Source organism: Stegodyphus dumicola, chromosome 5, assembly GCF_044657685.1.
Source record: "Stegodyphus dumicola isolate Sdum_Otavi_A_Nest chromosome 5, ASM4465768v1".
Taxonomy (NCBI): domain Eukaryota; kingdom Metazoa; phylum Arthropoda; class Arachnida; order Araneae; family Eresidae; genus Stegodyphus; species Stegodyphus dumicola.
Window position 1 is genome coordinate 101,096,384 of NC_140772.1, and position 24,687 is coordinate 101,121,070.

Consider the following 24,687-nt stretch of genomic DNA (forward strand, 5'->3'; position numbering starts at 1 on the left):
TTAAGTTCATCAAAAATGATAGTGAAGTTACGAAGTCGCAGTTATCAAGTACTGAACCATCTGAAAGTTCACGTGATGCAGAGATGGAGGAAGCCTATGTGCAGCTTAAGCAGTGTGCTCCAGTATTGCAAGAAAATTCACCCACCTTACAAACTATGTCTGCATCTCATACAGCAGATTTTACAGACAAGAACTTGATTCTAAATCAGGACACTTGCGTTTGTAAAGTATCGGGCTCCGTTCATGATTCTGATGCAGAATTTGGAGCTGGTTTCCAGGAAATGGAGGAAAATTAGCATGTACCAATTGGTAAAAATATTGAGGTGAACTGTATGCATGCTGCGAACGAACTACAGAGTGGTGAACAAACTGTTTCGCATCTTCCTGAGGATGAAAAGTCGGAAAGGACTGAATCCTCAGACTCTGATATGCAAAACAGAAATGCATCTGAGAACTGCAGTGGAAAACTATTTGACCTGGATATATTTTAATGAAAAGACTGAGACTGAAATTCATTCAGAACTTTAATTTATATAATTTAAAATTGTTATGTGTTTAATTTGTGTATATAACTTGTATATAGTGTAAATATTTGCTTCTTTAGTTATGTTACCTGTATGTTTTTAAAACATTTGGATTGTATCAAATTTGGTTTCCAACCAAGGGTTGTACTTGCCCAGGACTTACAGTCATTGGGAGGGGGCAGTGTTACAAAATGAACAGCCGTGGTAAGATAGCTTCCCCGCAAAGCAGTGACAGGGTTGCCATAAAATGGCAAGGGAGTGCAGAGTTGCCACATTTGGCGAGAAATCGCCCATTTGGCGACAAAATAGGTGATATACCATGGACGGATAGAGAACCTTCTGGAACGAGTTCTTACCAGTTTAGCCCAGAATATTCTCGCACACAAGCTGAAAGCTATACAAATCCTGCTGGTCCGCAGTCAGTTAGTGTGTCTCAGTGTGTGCGCCTCGTCTAGAGTTCGATTTAGTTAGTATCAAGTTGGTGTCTTGTCTAGCGAGTCAATCCCTGCGGAGTCGATCGAGTTGACAGCCGGCAGTGAGTGCCGAGTGGGTTGTCGAGTGCACCGAAGGAGTCTGTTAGTGTATCACGGTTAGTGCATCGTCGAGAGAGCGTGTTGAGCTCCGGGAACGACTGAACCGAAGAGCTGGGAGCTGTGCTCGTGTGTCGTTGAGTGCATCGTGAGTTGTAGTGTGGAGAGTCTCAAGAGTACGTGGAGTTCCGAGACCGACCAAGCAGAGTCGGGTGCTTTGCAGGAAGCTGTCTCCACCGTTATTTCTTGACAGTGTGAAGGCTGTGTAGCTGATTGTTCCAGCTTGTTTATAGCAGATCTTCAACGACTGTAAAAAGTGTTATTGGAGCAGTCCTGATTAATATTGGCTAAATAAAATGTGTTTTGATACTTCATCAAGTGTCGTCGTTATTCACTCCAAATCCGTATGAACCTAAAGGAAGAAAATAACGTAACAACTGGTGTCAGAAGAGTAGAAAAACATAACAGTATTATTATGGCACTATGCAGGCGTAACAATTGATAATCTGAGGGATGGATATCAGGACCTAAGAAGTAAATGGGAAATACTAAAAAAATTAATTTAAAATCATTATTTTGAATCTGATACCGAGTCAGAAGGAGAGAGTGTTCTATCTATTAATGAGCATTCATTCAAAGCTAAATGCAATTTTTGCAAAAATTGTGTCTTGTGTTTATATAAACTACTCTTGAAATAAAATTTATATATAACGCATACTGCAATGTCTTTTTTCCTTATACGTTTGTAGTCACACTATCTATAACACAAGCTGAATGAGAAAGAGCTTTTTCAAAATTAAAAATTGTAAAAAGTAGATTAAGGAGCATTATGAAGCAAGGTAATTTGAAGTCATTGTTATTGATGAACATAGCAAAGGCTGCTTTGGCAAAAGCAAAAATTGAAGATATAATAGAAGAAATATTTGTTGGCTTTAAGTTTTTCTTATGCAAATTTTGATCGGAGGTCAATCGGCGGTAAGCTAACGTGGTTGCCGCTGATTGGCCAATGACGTCAAGATCGGTGAGTTGGTCGAGTATTATATATGTGTATGCCGGTACCAGCGTATGTCTTTTTTTTTTTTTTTTTTTTTTAATGAGTTAGCATAATGCTAGTTATCTTTCACTCAATGATTTTAAATGTAAAGGCTACAGTGTTAGCTTCTTTTATTTTAATTTACGGAATAAAGCATGAATTTTATTTAGATCAGTCTTAGCTTTATTGAAGGGAAGCAAAATATGCTTTACCTTTATCGCCACTGCCAACAATATTTGGCCCAGGAGCCTGGAATTAAAAGATATTTAAACAGCTAATTATGAATCAACCTCTATTTTGTTTGTATAATTTGTGTAGGAAATATTTGTCCAAGCACCTGGAATTTTTTAAAAAAATGGCTGATTATGAATCAACTGCTGTTTGTATAATTTGTGTACTTTTCCCCTAAAGCATTGTAAGCACAATACATATTTGACGCGCTCTTTGTAGAACTACCGATACATTTTCTGACATCAGTGTTCACACTCTCTAAGAAGTTTATGATCATATTACACATACCGAGTCCAGCAGAATCTGTTCCAGATAAAATACCTATCACTCTTTTGTATATGTTTCCTTTATACATAAAGTGTTCATAAAAACTGAACACTGGTCCATTTGATTTATGTCAATAATAGTGTCAATTTGAAGTCACTGTCACTGTTATTAATTGTTTGCAGTTTTTTTGCACACACACATATATACAGTACAAAGTCCGTAAGTCAGGACTTCCGGATTAGAGGTTTTTCCGGATTATAGATCATCAATTTAAATCTGGTAAGATGGTATGCAGAAATTATACAATTAAAAAAATGAAACCGTAATTTATGAAATAATGAGCAATTATGATCTAAAAGGTATCAAAATTTACAAAAAAAAAAAAAAAAGCTTAATATTTATTTGTTTACCTTATTAAACATTTCTTTCAATGTAAGTTGTTTAAGTTGCTTCGTTTTTTGTGCTAATACTTTCTCTTTAATTCTATAAACAGACATAATTTCTTGTACAGTTACAAAGTTCCACTGTTCAAGTCCTGTAATTGCTGAGTCGAGAATACTGACTAACTTGTCAATTGAAATTTTTTCGTTTTCAATAACCACTCCATCACTTTCTATCGGAAGCGCGCACGGGTATACGCTTTACGCACATGCGTAAGCTTGTGGCTTTGAGGTCCGGATTATAGATCATTCCAGATAATGGATGTCCGGATTACGGCCTTTGTTCTGTATATATATAATATATTCAAACTCAGGAGCAATGACCAGGAAATTGGAAGGCGAAGGCAGATTATATCTTCAATTTTATTTTTAACAACTTGTTGCGGTTACACACAAGTCGGCACATTAAATGTGTCTAGTTCAAAGGGCATACATTTTTGATAACTTTGTAGCAAGAAAGCAGCAGCAGACAGATACTAGTATAGTTAGGCCAAAGCGTGGAAAGCAAGTGCATAATGTTATGGATGAAATCTTAAGTCCAACTGAGTTAGTTTTGGTTTTCAAAGCATTTTGATTAGACAGTTAATACTGCTGTAAAATTACTAATTACTGGTTAAAATTACTATTACTGGTTGAGTTTTAGTTCCATTTACATCATCATAATTACGTAAGAATTATATGGCATAGATTTTTCTCGAAATGACGCAGTGCAAATAGATGTTGCTATTTTTAGAATTGAGAAGGGAAATTTACATTGCTAATTTAATCTTTTATATATTCTTTACTTTTCTTACGTATATATATATGGATAAAGTGTTACTTTTCTGGTATATTTTATTATTAAAGGTATTATTATTTAAGATATATTTTTATTTTATAAAATTATTTTTATGATTATGATGATGGCAATAACTCATATGAATACAATACCCATATTGGAATGTTTTCCTGCCAGGGTCAATTTCTTTGGCCAGTCCGCCACTGCTGGCCATTACATGTTAAATACAATAGCTGAAGGTGGTCATGTGTAATGTCTGTAAAAGTGATGATTAAACAGAATATACTTTGATTCTTTGAACAAAAAAAGTGTCATTAAAATTTTTATAGGATCTCAAGCTTTCAAATGTTGACAAGGTTTCACAGGCAATATAGAGAACAGTGTCTATCATATATGCACGTAGAATTAACTGATACACACTATGTAAGGATTATGTTAATTTTCCTAACAGGTAAATTTTGAGTTAAAGTTCCTTTCCTATCGCTTCTTAATTTCAACTTACAACTTCCGGCCAGAATGTAGTTTTAGAATCACGTTCGAATACAAATTTAAGGAGTAGTATTTAACCGCGAAGTTCTACTGTCTTAGTCAGAGAGAACCAGAGATTCTGGCTAGAACATGTCTGCCTTTTTGGACTACTCTCTCCTAAGTTATTATTACGCTCGGCCATACTTTAGGCCCTTCATAGCTTAGCAGTTTATTAGCGTTAAGAGGCCAACTCTGTTAGAAGTTTGATTAGCTTTGGCAATATCATTTTAGTTTAGTTTAGTTTTTAGTATCTTAAGTTCAAGCCTGAATGCCGGCTTTATTGTAAAACTCCAAGACGGAGTTCTGTTAAACTTTAATTTTAAATAATAAAGGGTCTTTAACCTTTTTTGAGTTTCATTCACTGTCTCACAAACTCAAGTGTTTAGTCGCTTATCAGTTCTTAAGATTCTTCAATTTTAACTGTAACTGAAAAGTGCGCAGTACAGAATCTTACAACTGAAAAACCAAAACATTATGACCACTTACTCAAAAACACGTTACACACTCTTTGGCCTGCAAAACAGCTACACTGCAGCAAATAGTTTATCCAACAGATGGCAGTATCTGCCAAACGTTTTTGGTAATTGTCAACGCACATGCATAACCTGAGAGTAGGAGAAAGTATGTTTTAAGAGAATGAGTTTTCGTTAAGCATGTTGCTGTGCGCTTTTGCTGTGTAAATAAAAGCATATTTTTGTAGCACGGATGTTCTTTACTCTATAATGTGAAGCACTAGGTTAGTGCACGAATCTCAATTGATTCAAAATCCATTTTCAAACCGTGGACCACCACAGCACCTTGCCTTGGCATTGAGTTCTTGGTATATGACTGGAGACAGGTTGTACCAAATGGTCAGCAGTGGTCCCGCAATGTTCAGATATTCTGACATGGTGGTATTTGAGCTCCAAGCTACTGCTCCATGACATCCCAAATAAGCTCTATTGAGTTATGCTCCAGAGAGTTAAGTGGCCAAGACATTAATTGGAGTTCATTCTTATGCTCCTCAAACTACTCCAACACAGTTTGAGCCTTGTGATATAGAGCATTGTTCTGCTGGTAATGTCTATTTCCAATAGGGAACACAAATGCCATGGAAGGGTGCAACTGATCTGTGATTATGTTCAGATGGTCTACAGCTTTCATGGTCCTAGAGCAGCTTTCATGGTTCCTATATCCTAGAGCTGCCCATGAGAATGTTCCCCAAAGCAAAATACTGTCACCCTCAACCTGTGTATGACCTGCTCTACAGGCAGGCAGCAACTATTCACCTGGAAGACGGTGTACCCTGACACGATCATGAATGAGATATCACGATTCATCTGACCGGGCAACTGTCTTCCACTTATCCATGGTCCAGTCTCGATGCTCCCAGGCCCACTGTAGGCATAGTTGACAATGGCACACAAGTGAGACATCTGCTGCCAGTCCCATATCACACAGTGTCTGCTGAATTGTGCATTCTGAAACACTTGCACTTGGACTCGCATTGTATTGGGCTGTCCGCTGAACCACTGTCTGTTGCTGATTTTGCTGTACCAAGCGGGACAGTCTTTGACGCACTTTTTCTTTGATGATGCACGGACATCCAACACCTTAGCATCTACTGCTGGTCTGACCATCATTTATTCACTTTGCATTATTACTAACAACAGCATATCATGAACAACCTACCAGTCACGCAGTTTTGGAGATACTCGCTTTAAGTCTTTGGGCGATTACAATCTGCTCTTTATCAGTTTTACTTAGATCAGCTGCATTTCCCATCCTACCAGTCATGCAGTTTCGGAGATACTTGTTCTAAGTCTTTGGGCGATTACAATGTGCTCTTTATCAGTTTTGCTTAGATCAGCAGCAATTCCCATCATTTGCAAAAGTGCAAGAATGACTCCTTAACTTCTCCAGCAGCAGTTACATACCATTCCCACTTAATCATGTGCCCTCGACGTCATCCAGATAGGTTCGCTGAAAAATATGGGGATGGTCATAACATTTTAGCTTGTCAGTGTATCTTTGTTATGGCATAAATTTATACTCCGACATTTGTAGGCCTGAAATATGACCTTCAAAAGTAGATATGCATCCAACTACATCCTGAGAAACTTTCTTCAAAACCTTCCAGAGTACTATAAAAGTTGCAAAGCAACATATTTTTAGATATTTAATAAATATGTTTTGCAAATACGTAACAGTTCCATTATTTTTTCAACTATTTTTTTCATCCAGGTCAAACATAAAAGATCCTGCACCTGCAAAAACTAAATTTTCATTTAGAAAAATTTAGAGTCCAAGCCAGTTTCATTAAATTTTGATTCATGTCATATAAATGACAAATTCTATGGCTATACAACAATCTCCAGAATTAATTCATATACAGTCAAAAGTCGTTAATTCAGACACCCATAATCTGGACCTCAAAGCTACAAACTTTCTGCGCATGTGTCGCGTTGACGCATGCACATAGGCGTTTACGCATGCGCATAAGACCTTTACGGCTGCGAATATGCATGTGCGCATGTGCATAATACGTTTACGCATGCGCGTTTAATGTATAACGGACGGTATAAGCTAAGCTAAAATTATCTAATTCATATTCTTTGTTTCTCTAACCATTCCGAAATCTGTTTATCAATTTCACGCTGCTCTGGGGGGGGGGGGCGCAATGAATTGGAAGTTGATCTGTCAGCATTATCCTTAGCTTCAGGGCAGATGTTTTTATTTTATTTGGCTTATAATTCCTTACTAAATGTAGTATTTCATCTCGATGTACTCCGTCTTTGATACGATTTAAATCAAATTCCTTGTCATTATAATTCGCTTCCGATAGTAAAGAAAGTGACACAGAGGTTATTGAAAACGAAAAAATTTCGATTGACAAATTAGTCGGAATTCTCGACACAGCAATGGACTTTAACAGCCGAACTTTGTAACTGAACAAGAAATTATGTCTGTTTATAGAATTAAAGAGAAAGTATTATCACATAAAACGAAGCAACTTAAACAACTTACATTGAAAGAAATGTTTAATAAAGTAAACAAATAAATATTAAGCTTTTTTTTTGTAAATTTTGATACCCTTTAGATCATAATTGTTCTTTATTTCATAAATTATGGTATCATATTTTTAATTTTATAATTTCTGCATGCTATCTAACCAGATTTAAACTGATGTTCTATAATCCGGAAAAATCGACAATCCGGAATCGCCGAAGTCCCAACGAGTCCGGATTAACGACTTTTGACTGTAATGTGCAACTGAAGAACAGTCATAAAGAGCACCATTATGTAGGGAATTTTATGTTAATTTACTAGTTATTTATAATTTTAGCTTTTACTTATAACTTCTTTTCATATTCCTTCCCAGAATGCAAACGAGTAGCCAATATTTAAAATGAGGTTTTCGAAATTTAAGACAGAGCATGTTTCTGGTCTCGTGTACCTTCTACGTGCTATATTTGTTAGTTTCCTGCCATTTCTGATAGTTGTAATTATTCAGCCTTGCGTTGTATTGCTACCAACACTTAAAATTCTGACACTCAGGTAGAGCAGCAAGCCAGCCTCTACTATAGTAATTAATTACATAATCTTTGATTACTGTTCCATGTTTAACTTAAATCTGACTGTTCTGTTTAGTTGTATAACACTGAGTTGTGGCTTATATTGTAGAACATATCTGTTCTAAAATTGGTTCTAGAGTTCTAAAGGGCTTATTTTTAACCATCTCAAGATTTTGTCATCGTTTCAGACATAGTGATAATTCACGTCACATCTGTTGAGTTATTGGAACTAATTAACTTCACCACATAAAATGAAACACTGCAACTAAAACAAACAACATTTTGTCACTTCAGTAAACATAACATAAAAATAAATGAAAAAAGAACCAAAAATTTAACTATATTACCAAATGGATGAAATATAACGCATAAGTGTCTTTTTGCCAATAAACACCACCATAAACTTTAAATTTAGCATTTGATATATTAAAAAGAAAAAAAATATATTTGTGCTCATCTGCATGCAGTTCATGCCGTGTTTACTTGTATGTGTAGCACATGTCATGTTTACTTGTATGTGTAGCACATAATATATATAGGCTACATAAGAATATTATTTTACACACTGCTTTACATTGAAAACACCACTGATAATTACATAAAAATATCGTTTTGCTGCTAATTTTTAATATAATTAGTTCTTCTCCATTCATTACAAAAAAATGAGAGCTTCAAATTAGTATTTCATCTGTAATTAATTAATTCATCTTCAAATTAGTGTTTAATCACTGTAACCTCTTCTTACAACAGATAGTCTGATGTATTAATTTTCAATCAGTTCTATAGCTAATTGCAAAATATATAATATGCTAATTGCAAAATATGTAATATGTTCTACAGCTAATATGCAAAATACACAAGTAGCACTGTAACACAAATATTACCTTTTAATAATGGAACCTCTCCATTATCAAGAGCATCTTTTAAATTTCCATTATGGAGAGTATTTAATATAACATGCATAGCTCCAACCCTTGGAAGTGTAACATGTTCAAGTATAGGAAAGTTATTTTTTGAAGCATACCTGGAAAAAAAGAATGTTAAATAACTTGAATTTTCTGAGATGCTGGCCATTAAAACTGCTATAACATGAAGGGAGCATATAACAATCCTGAATGCATTTGCATAAAAGGTAGGACATGCCAATGATAAGCTTTTCATAGTGTATGCACGTGCTTTAGACAAAAGTAGTGTCACTTCAAAGTGGTATAAAATGGCAGATTGAAATGACAATTTTTAATTCAGAAATCATGCTTACTCTTTTTGTAGTAGTTAAAGGTTGAGTTACGCCTCATGTAAGAAAAGGGAATTCCCACCTGCAGGTCTCAGGTCTTAATCCGAAGAGAATCTTGACATAAAAAGATTGCTAATTATTATACTTCACAAATACTGCTTGTGTTGATCAATATTCAATGACTGTTGTGAGAATTTGCATAAGAGGGTATAGAAAGAAACATGTGGAATCTCATCACCCCCAACCTATTGTCACTATTTGACATGACAGACATCTTGTCTGCATCTATGTCACATTGTACAGCCAAATGACCTCCTAGGTCATTTGGAATGGCATGGAAACTGGGTGTGCTCCAATCTGGAATGGCATGTATGGCAACAGTGCCGATCCTAAAAAATCAGCCACCCATGTGAAAACTAAAACTGGCCACCCTTTTTTTAAATATGTTTGTTAATCATTTCACTGACAACACTGAGAGGCAACAAGGCAGCCATTGCTTTAACTTTTTTTGAGGCTACGACAGAGATATCAGCATTTACAATGGGGTGTACAATGACACACATGGATGTGTCAATGGCAAAATGTTGTTTTTTCTGACAAATTCTGCTTTTTCTTATGACATCCTAATGGCTATAACTATTTGTGAAGATAAAAATCTGAATGAATGTTGGAAGTTTGCTTTTTCATTGTTACATATCCATCTAGCACTTAACACTGATAGTATTAGGCGGCATTGGGTACTATTCCAATTTACATTTCGTTCCATATCCAGGGCTTTGACTAGTCGTCAACCCCATAATTTTATGCCTGTTATCATGACTTCAATGCCCATGCTTATACCATACCTTTAGGGTTTCCGCTGCCTCACCTTTTAATAGGACAATGCGAGATCACACACCAGACAAATTACCCATACTGCCCTAAGTTTCCTCAATACACAGGGAGTTTAACACTTGCTTACACATCCATAAATGCAATTCTACTATTTATTTCCTTCATTGCACAGTAACTTTAACAGCCAGCAGCATATTTAAAATAGGCAAATATATTATTTGTTTACAAATTTTTTTTCTTTAAATATCATTAAATTACACTATTTACAATCATTTGCACTTCACATAATTGGTACATGGGACTCTCAATGGAATGTGGGATTATTAATTTAACAATAAATTATGATATAAATCACAGTGCCAAGCTCCCCCCCCCAAGCAAGAAAAAAAATCTGTGCAACAATGAAAATGCCAGATTCTTAATTTCATTTTGATAGATACACAGTATTTATTGCAATTCAAAGATTTGAAGGTAGAGATTTAATTGATTTTTATTTGTATTTATCCAAAAATTAATACACTGAATAACAAATTTTTGGCCCTAAGAATAATAGTTTTCTTTGAGAATATATTTACAGAGTTGCCACTGAAACAGGAGAATGAAATTCCCTGACTTTTCCAGATTTTCCATGTGTGTTTTAAGAAAATTCCAGTCAATCCACATAGTGCACGTTGGTTGTGCTGAGAGATAAATTAATTATGCTACTACTTGAAAACACTTAAATTTGCTGATTACATATGACTTATATACATATATATATAATCCCCAAAACATTACTATTATAACTGTAATAGAAGTTGTTTTTTCCACTGGAGACTGAGATTAGGATTGGATTTAAAAATGTCTTAGCAGATATTTTGCAGCTAAATGAAAGAAAAAATATATTTAATGATATTTTTAAATAAATTTATGTATTTTATATTTATTTAGTAGCATACATAAGCAAAAAATAGGTGCATTAAATTTCGTGATGTTACGCCATTATACTACTAGAATTAGTTTTAGGATTATGCCAGAGAAAATTGCCTGAAAGTATTATTAACTAATAATAAATAAATTTAGAAGGAAGAAGCCACATTAAATGATACAAATAACATTAAAGTTAATTACTTTATTACAATAATCAACAATATTTTGGCAAACAGTTATATTAAATGGTTAGCCTGGATTACAATTTTCTTTATTTTACTGCAAAATGATAAATAAGTCATTTACTAAGGACGAAAAAAAAAAAGCTTAAAAGATTTTTGTAAAATCCTAGTATATGATATGGCCTTGGCACGATTTTGAAAACTGTCACCAACACCCTGAAGACCCATTTACTGCTCATCAAAATGTCACCAAATCCCATGTGCACCGTATACCAGGATTACGCTGATTTTGTTTTATACGAAAACGGAAAGGTATTTTTCTTTTGTTTAACATGCACTGCACATGCACGAGTCTCTCAATTCACGAGGTTACTGGAAACCAAGGAAGTTAACCTCCTTGCTGGAAACTTGCTTTGCCTTTCTGAAAGACAATCTGATTGGAGCTGCCAAAATTGACTCTATGCCAGCTGCCCAAATGACACTCACATGATACATAATTTGCCAAGAAAGTGATGGCTTCCAACGTTGGCACAAAAATAGCTTTTCCATGAACCACCATATCAAAGTCCCTGATTTTTCCAATTTTAACTAAAATATTTAAATTCCCTGAATTTGGTCAATTTTCGAATTCCAACTTTTTTCCAGGTAGTGTGGCAACCCTGTATTTATCCGTAAATGGATTCTTTTCACAGTTGAAAATTAGTAAGAAAAGAACCCAGCTGACCAATGAGCATTTAGAATCTGCAATGAAGATAATTTTTCTCCAGTGCACAGACACTATATAAACAAATTTTGCATTTAAAAACAAAATTTATAATTATTTACATACCATATGTATTTTAATTTATGTATGAAGGAAAATTTAATGAATAAGAGAAAGAAACTAGGTTTTTCAATATTTATTCTCAAGTTTTTTTCCTCAAAACTTAGAATGTTTTCAAAATTTGTTAATTTAAATTAAAGTAAGTTATATAATAATTTGTTAATTTAAATTAAAGTAAGTTATATAATAATTTGTTAATTTAAATTAAAGTAAGTTATATAATAATTAATTAAATTATTTGAAAGAAATGTCAGTCTGAAAATTTAACCTTTAGCTGTCAATATAATTGAACTGCAAAGTGTAACCAATAAAAATGTCTTAGATGTATCAAAGTTTAGATTTCAGTAAGAAACTAAATATTTATTTGTCACTGCCGAACGAAACTCCATGTTTTTGGGGTGGATTACCTATAGAATATTAACAACTAATTTTTTTTACCATAACATATTTCTATATGACTAGATTGAAACACATCTGAGAAAAATTGATAGTCCACAAATGAAAGATTTCCCTTGTCAGCAACAAACATTTATCTCGCACAGAAAAGTTTACTTCGGATGAAAAGCAACCTTCACTAGGATTTTAAAGTTTTCTCAACCTTTTTTCAAAGATTAAGGAACAAAGTTTAAATTTTACTCTTGGGTCAATCGGAAACTTCAGTATTTTTTTAAAAATTAAAGTGTGTTTTCTTCTAATTATTTTCTTAATGTTGATAAGCAGCAACCTCGATTAAAATGGGTATTTACGTATATTCATTTCTGCTCATGCTGCATTATTCTAGCTTGTGCTGTGGTGTAATTTTTTTCCCCAGTACAGTGCTAAGAATACAGAACCAAAAAGTTCATTTTTGCCATAATATGCTTTTATTTTAAAAATAGAAAAAAAAATTGCTGGTAAAACTGCTCTTAAAATTTGTGATATATATGGACATGCAATATATATGTGCTGTTTCTGATAATACAGTTCATAGGTGGTTTTAGAAGTTTAAGTGAAGAATTTTCAGCTTCAAAGATATACCCATTCTAGAAGACTATCCTTTGAAAACAAGAACCTATCAGATCTTACTCCTTCAGAATTTAATTTCTTCAGGTTGCCACAAGACTTGCTGAACTTCAAAATCCACTCTGGTTTTCGAAATTCTCTGAGCAGTCTTCTTATGAGACTGTCAAATAGCATCTAAATAACTTCTTTATAAAAAAGAAATTTTTCAAGTGCTGAAGAAATGGAAAAAGTCACTGAAATAAAAGATGCTTTATGTGATTCAATGAAGTTTTGTTATATTTTTGTACTGCTTCATTTGTATTTATCATAAAAAAACTGCATAACTTTCTGGGTGATTTATTGTATACCACAGTTATTAAAGGATTACTTACTGAAAAGAAATACAAGACATAGTATATGACAAATCAATTCTAAGAATGACCCCCTGTACCTTATTTGCGTTGAAATTATGCGAGTATTCATATTTGAACAATTTACAACTAATAATTTATTAATTTGAAGTTGACAAAGGCGTGAGTTAGTTGTTGAGATGGAAATAGTTATATACATGTAACCAAATTGGTAAAGCACCATATTAATATCAAATTTTACATGAATATCATAAACAGTACAACAAAAACATTACAGTTAAGGAAAATGACACATGATAAAAATGCTATGAAAAAAATGAGCATGTTTGAGAAGATTACATCTGTGAAAAGATGCAAGAGAAGATCCAAGCAGACACCCCAAAATAACAATGATAGATTCTAATATTAACAAAACACAAGATTGACCTATTCAAACAAACAATTAAGAGTGAAATCAACAGCTGAAGAATTACATATCAAACTAGACACAGTTAAGCTAATTTTAACCAAATAACTTGACTTGAGAAATATTTCTGCAAAATTTATGTCTCACATAGACAGTCACAGAGAGACTTTATCCTAAAAAAATTTTAAAAAACTACATAATTACATCATCTTGCATTCATTTGTCATACTTTCTAGTACTTTCTGGCCACTTCCAAAATTAGGAGATGTGCTGAAGTCAAAGATTTTCTAATGCACTTGATATCTAGTAGGTATTCAAGCATACTGCTGAAAAAGAATTGCTTCCAGACGTGGGAATGTCATTTAAGTCAGTGCATAAATGCATAAGGGGAATACTTTGAAGGCAATAATATTCACAGTATGTATAGTTTAATATATTTATTTTTTAAAGATGCATTCTAGGAATTATCAAGAAAGGTGAATTTTTTAAAGGTGTATTATCTTATCTAGTATTTAACATATGGCTGCAAAAAGGAAATACTGCTTCTTACTTTACACTCGTTTCTTTTCGTTTTGATAAGAAACCACCTTCTGGAAACAATATGATCCAACGTCTATTGCGACCAAGATACACATTAAGCAAATGGTCTCTCAGCTTCTTCATTTGGTATTCTCGAACATTCTTACCCTAAAAACAGAAAATTCAATAAGTATATAATGACAGATATTAAAGCGTTCAACCAAAAAATTGCATTAAATGTAACTAAGTAATAACAGCACTCAAATTCAAAGTCAGCCACATAGTTTTATTGCAACTATTCTTTGGGAACTTTTCAAATTAGTGCTGAAACCAAAAATTTTATGATTTCAAAGTGCAGTGTTATAAATCAGATGCAAAACAATAAATAATGAAATAAAAAATAAATAGATAAATAAAATAAAAATGTTCATGCATTTGATATCTACTGCCACTTGGAATTATATGTGCATAATGTTTAATAACAGTAGCTCTATTTGAATGGCAGCAAAACAAATTATTATTCAGAATAAGATTTCCACACTTCTCTCATCACTCAGGATCAGAACTGGCAGATAATACCACAGAATAACCTCCAGTACAGAAATATGTATTCAACATGAATGCCAATAAGGTTACTTTTTATGATGAAGCACACTGAAGCTACATTTTTACAGAATTATCACAAAAATGAATTACTTTTAATTTCCATCACTGGTGAAAAAACACGTCTCATCATTAGATGAAAACTGCTCAATGATATTATCCACGAGGTCAAAAATATTCAAGCAGATTCTACAAGCACAGAACATGGGGTGGGGGTGGGGTTGAATCTAACTTTAAATAAATTAGCAGTAGTTTACATCTGAAAATATTTCAAATAGTAGATACAATACAGTGTGTTTATAAATGAATGACCCAGTTTTAAAATTTAATAATAAATCGATGTACTAGCTTACCTGTATAAAATCTATACCGTAAGCATTGGCTGTTGACCAAGTTTCTCATGTGCTACTTGTTTGCTTGTTATACTTACTACAAAGCCACAGCTTCAGTTTTCCAGATGGTGCCACAACAAGAAAAAGCTATCTGCGTGATCTGTTTTAAGGTATCCAAATCTGCAATTTCAGAGCAGCATGAGTTTTGTGCACGCTTTCGATGCAGTGTCCTGTGAGAGTAGTGCATGGTCCATTTTTCTTCAGACAAGAAACTGTGATTGGTGACTCATTTCTAGACATGTTGGAAACTTGTTTGATATCCTAGCTGAAAACCAATTATGATGATAGCATTTTGAAACTAGACGGTGCTCCCCTCCATTTTCAAAGGATTGTATGAGAGCTTCTTAATCATGTTCTTCAACAATGCTCAAATGCACGTGCTGCAACAGCAGACAAAAACCTTCTCCCGCGGCCACCCCATTCACCAGATTTAACCCATGTGATTTCTTTCTTTGGGAGTTTGTTAAAGACCGAGTTTATGTACTACCAATATCCCTTGAGGAAGTTTGCGGTTGAATCAAGCATGCACCGCAGAACGTCATGGTGGCCATGACGGTATGGGAAGAATTTGATTACCATGTAGATGTGTGTCATGTGACCAAGGGTGCATATATTGAAGGAAACTGATAAATGCATCAGAAACATGGACAGTTGCCACTGCTTATGCTGTAACATTTGCCCATAGAAAAAAATACATAAATTTATTATTAATTTTTAAAACCACACCATTCATTTATAAACACCCAGTATCAATAATATGCATATGCCTTGATAGCTTAATATAGCACTTTAAAGACATAAAATCACGAATAGAATAACATGTTGGAAAAGGAACTGAATGTCAGATTTTCATTCATTGCTAAATAGGCATTTAAGATAAAAAAAAATTAATTTTAAGTAAGAAATAATTTTTAACTGCAATACTTTGTTAAACATTATATTTCACAAATTTGAACACTTATTTTTAAAAATATGTTTGATGCAAAACTACAACGTGCAAGAAATTAATTTTTTTTAGAGTTCATAGAGACTTTTTCTTAGCTTACTGCTCATTAAAACAAAATTCTTTTTATTTGTGAAAAGAATTCTATAAGTATTAAAAAAGAGAATGAATTTTAGCCTTTGAATCCAAATTCTTAAACAGACATGTGTACATGTATGAATATTAAAAAATATTAACAAATTATTTAACATTGCTTCCATCTACAGCTTTTTAAGTAGAGTATGTTTATAACACTAAACAAGAGAGGGTTGTAACATTAAGTTTGGTTTTGGTTTATTTAATTATGGAAAAGCACACTAGAGCTATCTGCCTAAGGGAAGGGATGCCTTCGTGGAGGACTTTCTATGGGAAACTGACTCATATACATGTTACACATGAGGAAAACCATGAAAATGCCCATGCAGCCAGCCCGATATATGTTCCCGTTATGCGAGAGATATTTTTATAAGGCATTTGGCGTTAAGAAAGAAAAACGGCGACAGCAAGCTCACAAGGGACAGAAGCCTAAAAGAAAGAGCAATTTGACTAACAAAAAGATCATGCTTAGTATTTGATGGGATTGACATGGTATTATCCACAAAGAGTGTCTGGAAAAAGGGAAACTTTCGACAGTAATTATTTCTGTTCAGCATGGAAGGTACAGCGAGATGCTAGTCTGTGTTGACGCTGCTATCAAAGAAAAACGTCGAACTGAGTTTCAGAGCAATAAGCTTGTTCTATCAAGATAATGCAAGACCACATGTGTCTGCATTCACCGGCTGGAATCTGTACGTACTGGAGTGGTATCTTTTGTCACAAGCACCATATATCCCAGACATCGCTCAGATTTCTACCTTTTTTCACAGTTGCAGCTAAATCTTGTTGGTGAATCTTCCATTCCGCACAGAGCGTGCGAAAAGAGGTTGATCTGTTTTTGGACTCGCGGCCACCAAGTTTCTGGGCTAAAGGCTTTGGTGTATATATTGTATGTGTATATTGAGAATACGGCAAAGCACACGAGGGCTATCTACCTAAGAGGAGGGATGCCTTCGTGGAGGACTTTTTATAAGGGAAACTGGCTCATATACACGTTACACATGGGGAAAACCACGAAAACGCCCATGCAGCCAGCCCGTTCGCGGGATTCGAACCTCGGACCGAACTACCAGTGTTCAGCGACGATACCGCTCGGCCGCTGGTGGACTCGAAAAAAGAATAAATACGTATAATAATATATAAAATAACTTTTAAACATAAAATAACTTTTAAACGCACATATTTCGTCAGAAAGCGTTCTCTGTCAATGGATTATTTCGAAATTTTATTTTTTACCCATATGTAATATTCATTTTTACCCATAATTGTACATCTGTTTATCTCAGTGTTTATCCCAGAGTTATCAGGTTTATCTCAGAGTGAAGGCTATATATCTGTGTGAGATTTCTTTTCCCAATATGAAATTTATTAAAAATAAGTACAGAAACAGGCTCACTGATGAATACTTGGACAACTGTATTCGAATAACAGCCACTACCTACTCTCCCAACACCAGACCACTTTTTGATGATAAAAAAATGTCTGATGTGTACACCACATGACTTCCTTGTACGGAATATTAAATTATACGCATTTTTTTTTTTTTTTTGCATTTAATTTAAACTTATTAGATTGAATTAAACCTACTTCGGCGACAGCGCATAAACCACAATAGAATAAATGCATTTTTTAAAATTCACTTTGTTTACCATAGCGACACTCTGGCGCTACGTTTACTTAACAGTATTATGTTTCGTTCATATTATAACTCAGAATGCACAAAATTTACATCATTTAAAGAATTATCTTATCGTTGCCACATGTTCTATTCAAATACTATAATAAAGCTAGAACGATGTATAAAAGAAATTAAGCAAACAAAACAAAAAAGAAACAGTTTTTCACAGACGATTGAGTATTTCTCATTCAATTAATTCAGTTTTCACTTCGCGACATCTTTCGCGTATCTTTTGCCACAAGCACCATATATCCCAGACATCGCTCAGATTTCTACCTTTTTTCACAGTTGCAGCTAAATCTTGTTGGTGAATCTTCCATTCCGCACAGAGCGTGCGAAAAGAGGTTGATCTGTTTTTGGACTCGCGGCCACCAAGTTTCTGGGCTAAAGGCTTTGGTGTATATATTGTATGTGTTTATTGAGAATACGGCAAAGCACACGAGGGCTATCTACCTAAGAGGAGGGATGCCTTCGTGGAGGACTTTTTATAAGGGAAACTGGCTCATACACACGTTACACATGGGGAAAACCACGAAAACGCCCATGCAGCCAGCCCGTTCGCGGGATTCGAACCTCGGACCGAACTACCAGTGTTCAGCGACTTTACCGCTCGGCCGCTGGTGGGCTGGTTGTAACATAAAGAAGCTTTAAGTTCAATTCCCATTTAGATGGAAACAAAAATAACATAGTTAATACATTTTAAAAAAGGGGAGGAAAACTAAATGAATTAATGTACAAATTTAATTAATTTTTTTCAGGTGGGGTGAATTCAGCAGAAAAGGAAATTAAAACTACAATAGACTGTTATCATTAATAATAAAAAATTGAGAACTGGACACATTAAGTTAAGTGTTAAAATGGTATAAACCCAAAATAAACAAATAAACACAGATACTTCTATAAATTAAAAAAATAATAATAATAATGTACATAACTAACCTGAGTTATAAAATAATCTCCATGAGTTACAGAAACTGCCCCAAAATTAGTATATCGAAATAAGCGGTCCATGATCCACATTATGGATTGTAGAACCGTTCCTTTCGCCTGGAAAGCCAGCATTAAAAAAGGAACATCTGCTGTAGACTGATGATTTACCAAAAACAAACACCTATCATTGGTATAGGAATTAACATCATCTCCTAGCTCCACAACTGAAAATATATATTTGGTTATATATACATTTTCAACTTATAAAAAGGGATGTTTATATTCACTAAAATCTCGATTATATAATGTAAATGGGACTGAACAACAATAAAAATAATGCCCAAACAACGAAGAACACCAATTAATAACCAAAGATCAATTTTAAAAATTAATCCACTAAACAGAAACAAAAACTAAGTTTATCTTTATACATTTAAATAGTAATATTATATCATTTGAATATGTACAGTACTTCTTTGTTTATAGAGGCCCCTGAGACTGAATTGATAATCAACTGAGATATCAGACTCAAATCTGACCATGTGTTCTTATACTTCACCACGTGATCATATAAAGCACTGGCAGCATGTTCTTATACCTCACCACATAATCGTATATTAGCACCGTGCTGCAATCTCATTCTCGCCGCATGTTCTTATATTATTCATTTATTGATGAGGTTCATTTTGTTATTTTAAAATACTATATTCACTGCTTTTTTTGTGAATATGACATTAGCAATCTTTAATTTACAAAGTAAGGTAGATGCCATGTCAAATTTTCCAGAAATAGGTCTTTTATTCGACAAAGGAGTATGCAAAAATGGCCACAACATGAACCTTTAAAAATACTAATGACGAAAGCATCTGGAGGTGCAATGTTAAAAACTGCAAAAAGAAGAAAGGCATCCATGCTAGAAATTGGTTCAGCGGTTCCAGAACATGCCAATAACGTCACTGCTAATAGATTTATGTATTCTAGGGCAGAGGAGTTGATGTACTACCAGATGTTGTAACTACCAGCTTAATATGAGTGAAAGTGAACCAGCTCACTGGAACAATGACATGTGATAAAATAATAATGTTAAGAATTTTTTAACTCATAAAAAATGAACTGTGAGTATTAAAGTCTGATGAAAAGCGAATAAAATTTATTCTTATCACAACAAATAAAAACAAAATGGCTAAATTTCCTTAGAGGTATTTGCATTACACTACAATCACTACAATCATTAACAGCAATAAGTAAACAACAGAACTGAGATGTTTGCCTCCAGCTTTTATAAGCTTTTTAAACATGCACGAGAAACTTCTCATATTTTCTCGATTTTTCTGGATATTAAAAGAGTACAATTACAAGATATCTATTATTAAAAATGTTAGATGTGCGTACTCCTGTATTTAATTTTTACGGTGTAGCTTTCTCTTCAAATAAGTCTCATGCTGCATTGCACGGGAATATAAAACAATTTTAATAACAATTCTAGTAAAAATAGCAAACTAAATAAATACAAAATCCATAACTCTGCCCCCTTCCCAAGGATTGCACGTCCCGGGCAGTAAAATATCTGGATAGGAAGCCAAATTTACAAAGCAACAATAAACATTACATTACTATAACAACAACAAAAATAAATAATAAATAAACAACTGCAATAAGTAACGTAAATCAAATCAAATAAGTGCACAAATTTTACAAATTTAGAAACAAAAATGGTCAAAATCATGGTCTTATACTATTTATAATTATATACAATACGAACTATGGCCATAGTAATGAGCTAACCTCTCGTAATGAACGACTTTAGGTTTATAGTTCGATGACTTTAAGATACGAACCCCGTTGTCGTTCAGCCTGTTTAGGACTATGTACGGACCATCTCAAGGTGACTGTAGTTTAGGACAGAATCCTTTCCGTTGAGTCACCTTGTCTCCTTCATTGAATCGATGTCGAGCAGCTCTTGTGTCGTATTAAGTCCTCACCTTTTCCATCACCAAGTTGACTCGCTCTTCCATCACTTCAAACTGGGCCTGGAGATCTTGCATGTATTCTTCAGGCGATGAAGGTGCATCTGGAGGCCGACCAAACAGAAGATTACAAGGCAGATGAAAGTCATGCCCGAAGATAATCTGAGAATGAGAACAGCCACTAGTCTCACATTTCTCTTTGACCTTAGTACGATTTCGGCAGCTTTCTGAGCATGGTCTTTCAGACAAAATGTCAGCGTGTCCAGGTGTGAATCCCTTCTGATGATGGATAGTGGTATCTTCTGATGCTGAAAACAGTCTGTTGTTTTTAAAGTCCAAGGAAAAATTGTATTTCCTTAAAAAGTCCAATCTGAGTATGCAAGGATCTGTAATATCTCCCACATATGCTGTGTGATAGTAGGCGGTATTTCCAAACGTGATGTTCATGTTTAACTTCCCAGCTATGTCAATTTCATCACCAGAAGCAGTCTGGAGGGCAATACAGGATGGCGTTCAAATGAGTTTATATTTAAACTGTTGAGCTAAATTTTTCCAGATGATGGTAACATTAGCTCCTGTGTCAATGATTATATTGCCAGGAACTTCATCGATATGCCCATTGATGAATAGTCCATTACTGCTGCCACTCACGGCAGAAATCTTGAGCACTTCAAACTGGGGCTTCTCATTATCTGGCAACCTCCGCCTCGCAAGATGGTCATGAATTAGTTTCCCTCCTTCTTGATAGGCAACGTCTTAACATCCGTGCCCTGAGGTGTTCTGCAGTTTCTTCAAATGTGTCCTTCAGCATAGCAGTTCCACCACTTTACTTTCGGTTTCTTGTCATCAATATTCCATCTCAAGGCATTCAACTTAAATCATCTAGACAAGCAGACATTTGATCCTCTGGCTTTTGGAATAGAGCAGCTCTGATTGGGTGGCGGTCTCTATGAGTGGCTTGCTGGGCTGCCTCGAATTTCATGGCATACAACTAAAGTGCTTTTCAAGTCTTTGACATCCGTTATTCGCAGAGCTTTCTGTATTTCAGGATCCTGGATACTGTCGATGAAGTATTGCAGGGACAGGATCTCTCTTGTTTCTTTCAGGCACTTTGAAAAAAATGAAATGGGACAGCCTTTCAGTATCTGTGGCGAGTTCTTGGAGTGTTTCCATGGGCTTCTGTTGGCAGGATTTTAATTGAAGCCTAGTATAGTCTTTCAAACATTTCTTCCCAAGCGCAGCTCCAGTGCACCAGATAGAACTTCAAAGTCTAATCTCTGGTTTTCGGGAAGAGTCTGCAAGATATCCACTGCGTCTGCTCTCGGAAAAGCAGCAATACGACAGGCCTTAGTTTGGGAATTCCATCCATTTGCTTCTGCCACTTTTGAAAATTGCATCTTAGAAACTTGCCAAGAGGTCTTCCCATCATACTTATATTAACTTCAGAGAGGGACGAGCAGGCATGAGTAAAAAATTAAAGCCCTCTGAATTGCTTCCTGCTGTGGCTATGCATCTCTTTAATGTGTCCAGTTCTTTGGCGACGACGGCAGAAACCCTGTCTTCAATTTGTTGTTCGATTTGTCCTTGCACGGCAGAAACTCTTTCTTTAATTTGTTGTTGTGCGGCTGAAACTCTTCGTTCGATTTGTTCGCAGAAAATCTTTCTTCAATGTGTCCAACTTTATTTTCAACAGCATCTATTCTGCCTTCCATAGCCTGAAATTTGTTTTCTATTATGCAGGTAATTTCTTTTTTTATTTCTTCTTGACCTGCTTTCATCTCTACTTTAACTGATTCTTGACCAACTTCCATCTTTCTTGACCTGCTTTCATTTCTTCTTTAATGGAATCTTGACACGCTTTCATCTCATCTTCAACGGAATCTTTCATCTCTTCTTTAAACACAGCAAAGGCTGCCAGGAATGCCTTAATTGTTCTTCCATCCCTCTTGCGACTGGCATTCAAACCCCATTCTGACACCAAAAAGTGTTGCTTGCGTTTGGGTTTGTAATAAATTGAATGCACAAGTCCGATGAAAAGTGAATAAAATTTATTCTTATCACAACAAATAAAAACAAATGCATAAATGTCCTTAGAGATATTTGTACAATATTCCAATATCTCCCAGTAGTTATCTTTTAAACTATTAAAACATTCAATAGCTAATACGATTTCACCGCGAATTCGCTACAATTATTAACAGCAATAGTAGCTTTCTCTTCAAATAAGTCTCATGCTGCTTGCACAGGAGTATAAAACAATTTTAATAACAATTCTATTAAAAATAGCAAACTAAATAAATAAAAAATTCATAACATTATATATTGTGTTGTTTACTTTTACATTCATGCTTCATGAGCTTGGTGAAATTATAGCTGATATCTTGGTGCAAATCTAAAGTCAACAAATATGGTTGGAGTCACATTAACAAAGAAGTACCATACATAGAAATTTGGCACAATAAAATATACACAATATTACTACTTACTGTGAAATCTCTATGAACCTGTTTAATTTTTAAAGCCAATAAGATACCATTAAGTATACAAAAATATACTTTACACGATACCCATATATTGTACGAAAATATACTATAGGAAGAAAAACACAGTATGATGGATATTAAAAGCATTACTTCCCAAAAAAAATTACAATAATAATTTATTTATTAATTAGACTTTAGTAGTATATTTAATAAAATGAGATGTCAGTTAATCTGGACTCCCTTGCAAAATGGCAGTTTAAGAGGAACTGAAGAATATCACATTAACAAATCTTAATACTTGCATTTTTTGTCTTGACAATACAAAAAGGTTTGGCTTATTTGATTATGGCAAAGCATGTGAAGTGTATGTGTCTACCTAACGGAAGAAATGCCTTTCTGGAGGAATTTTTAAGGGGAGCTAACTTGTATTGAAGCTATTACACTTGAGGAAAATCATGAAGATGTGCATGAAATCAGACCATTCACCAGGATTTACAGGGTCAAATTATCAGTGTTCAGAAATGCTTGGCTGCTGGTTGGCTGTGACAATACAAAATCACTTTCAGAATTATGCGAAAATTTAAGAATCAATTATGAAAGTCTAAAATACATGAGATGCTCAAATAAAAATAAGGATTTTAACAGCTAAATTTTATTTACTGAATACAATGAGATAACATACTCACAAAATTTCTATGCAATGTAATCTTCATCCTTTCATTTTGCCTAATAATATGTTTAAGCTTTTCTTATCATAAAGAGATAATAGCAACAAATAAATTCTTTTTTATTCAAAACAAAATAAATATTTGTAAACACATGACAAAATTCCATCTAGTAAAACTTACTATAGTAATGCGATTTCCAGCTCCAAGAAGCAACCACAGAAAGTAACCATTTGAACATGACTCCTTCAATATACCAGTAACCAGGATGATTAATAATTCGGAAAGGAAGGAGGAATACCCACATCCATAATAAGTACGTAGGAATACAATACAGATTTGTAGCTATAACAAAGCATACATGTAGAGTGCCTTTTGTTACATGGAGAAGTCTATTAAGATCCATTACTGAAAAAGAAATTGAATAGTTAAAACAGTATTTAGCACTTTAAGATTATTAAAATAAAACAAAAAAACTAAGAAAAAGTCTTTTTTTAATTACACAGACAGTTTAAATTAAATCAAAAGTATCTCTAGAATAAAGAAAGCTGTTTATATTTAACATAAGTTATTAAATAAAAGAAGAAGGCACTTTTCTATTAAATCTGTCACATTAGCTCATTTCTTTTTCTTTTCAATTTGGCTCAATTCAAATTTTGCTTGCAAATAAAAATTTCATAAGAGTAACTCTGCAAAAGAAAATACATAAAGAAATATCCTTAATTTAAAAAGCATACCTATACTTTC

The 24,687-nt window shown here is 34.2% G+C and overlaps 1 protein-coding gene across 1 annotated transcript in view; it reads right to left on the minus strand.

Moving 5' to 3' along the window:
* The window catches only part of LOC118195187 (acyl-CoA:lysophosphatidylglycerol acyltransferase 1-like), a 52,398-nt gene that overhangs the window by 13,339 nt on the left and 14,372 nt on the right, over positions 1-24,687 (minus strand). The window contains exons 2-5 of the mRNA XM_035366449.2: positions 24,124-24,348; positions 18,835-19,049; positions 14,176-14,312; positions 8,770-8,909 (exon numbers count right to left, since the gene is read on the minus strand). Of these exons, the coding sequence (XP_035222340.1) occupies positions 8,770-8,909; positions 14,176-14,312; positions 18,835-19,049; positions 24,124-24,346 (715 nt within the window). The 5' untranslated portion in view covers positions 24,347-24,348. The remainder of the gene's footprint in view (positions 1-8,769; positions 8,910-14,175; positions 14,313-18,834; positions 19,050-24,123; positions 24,349-24,687) is intronic.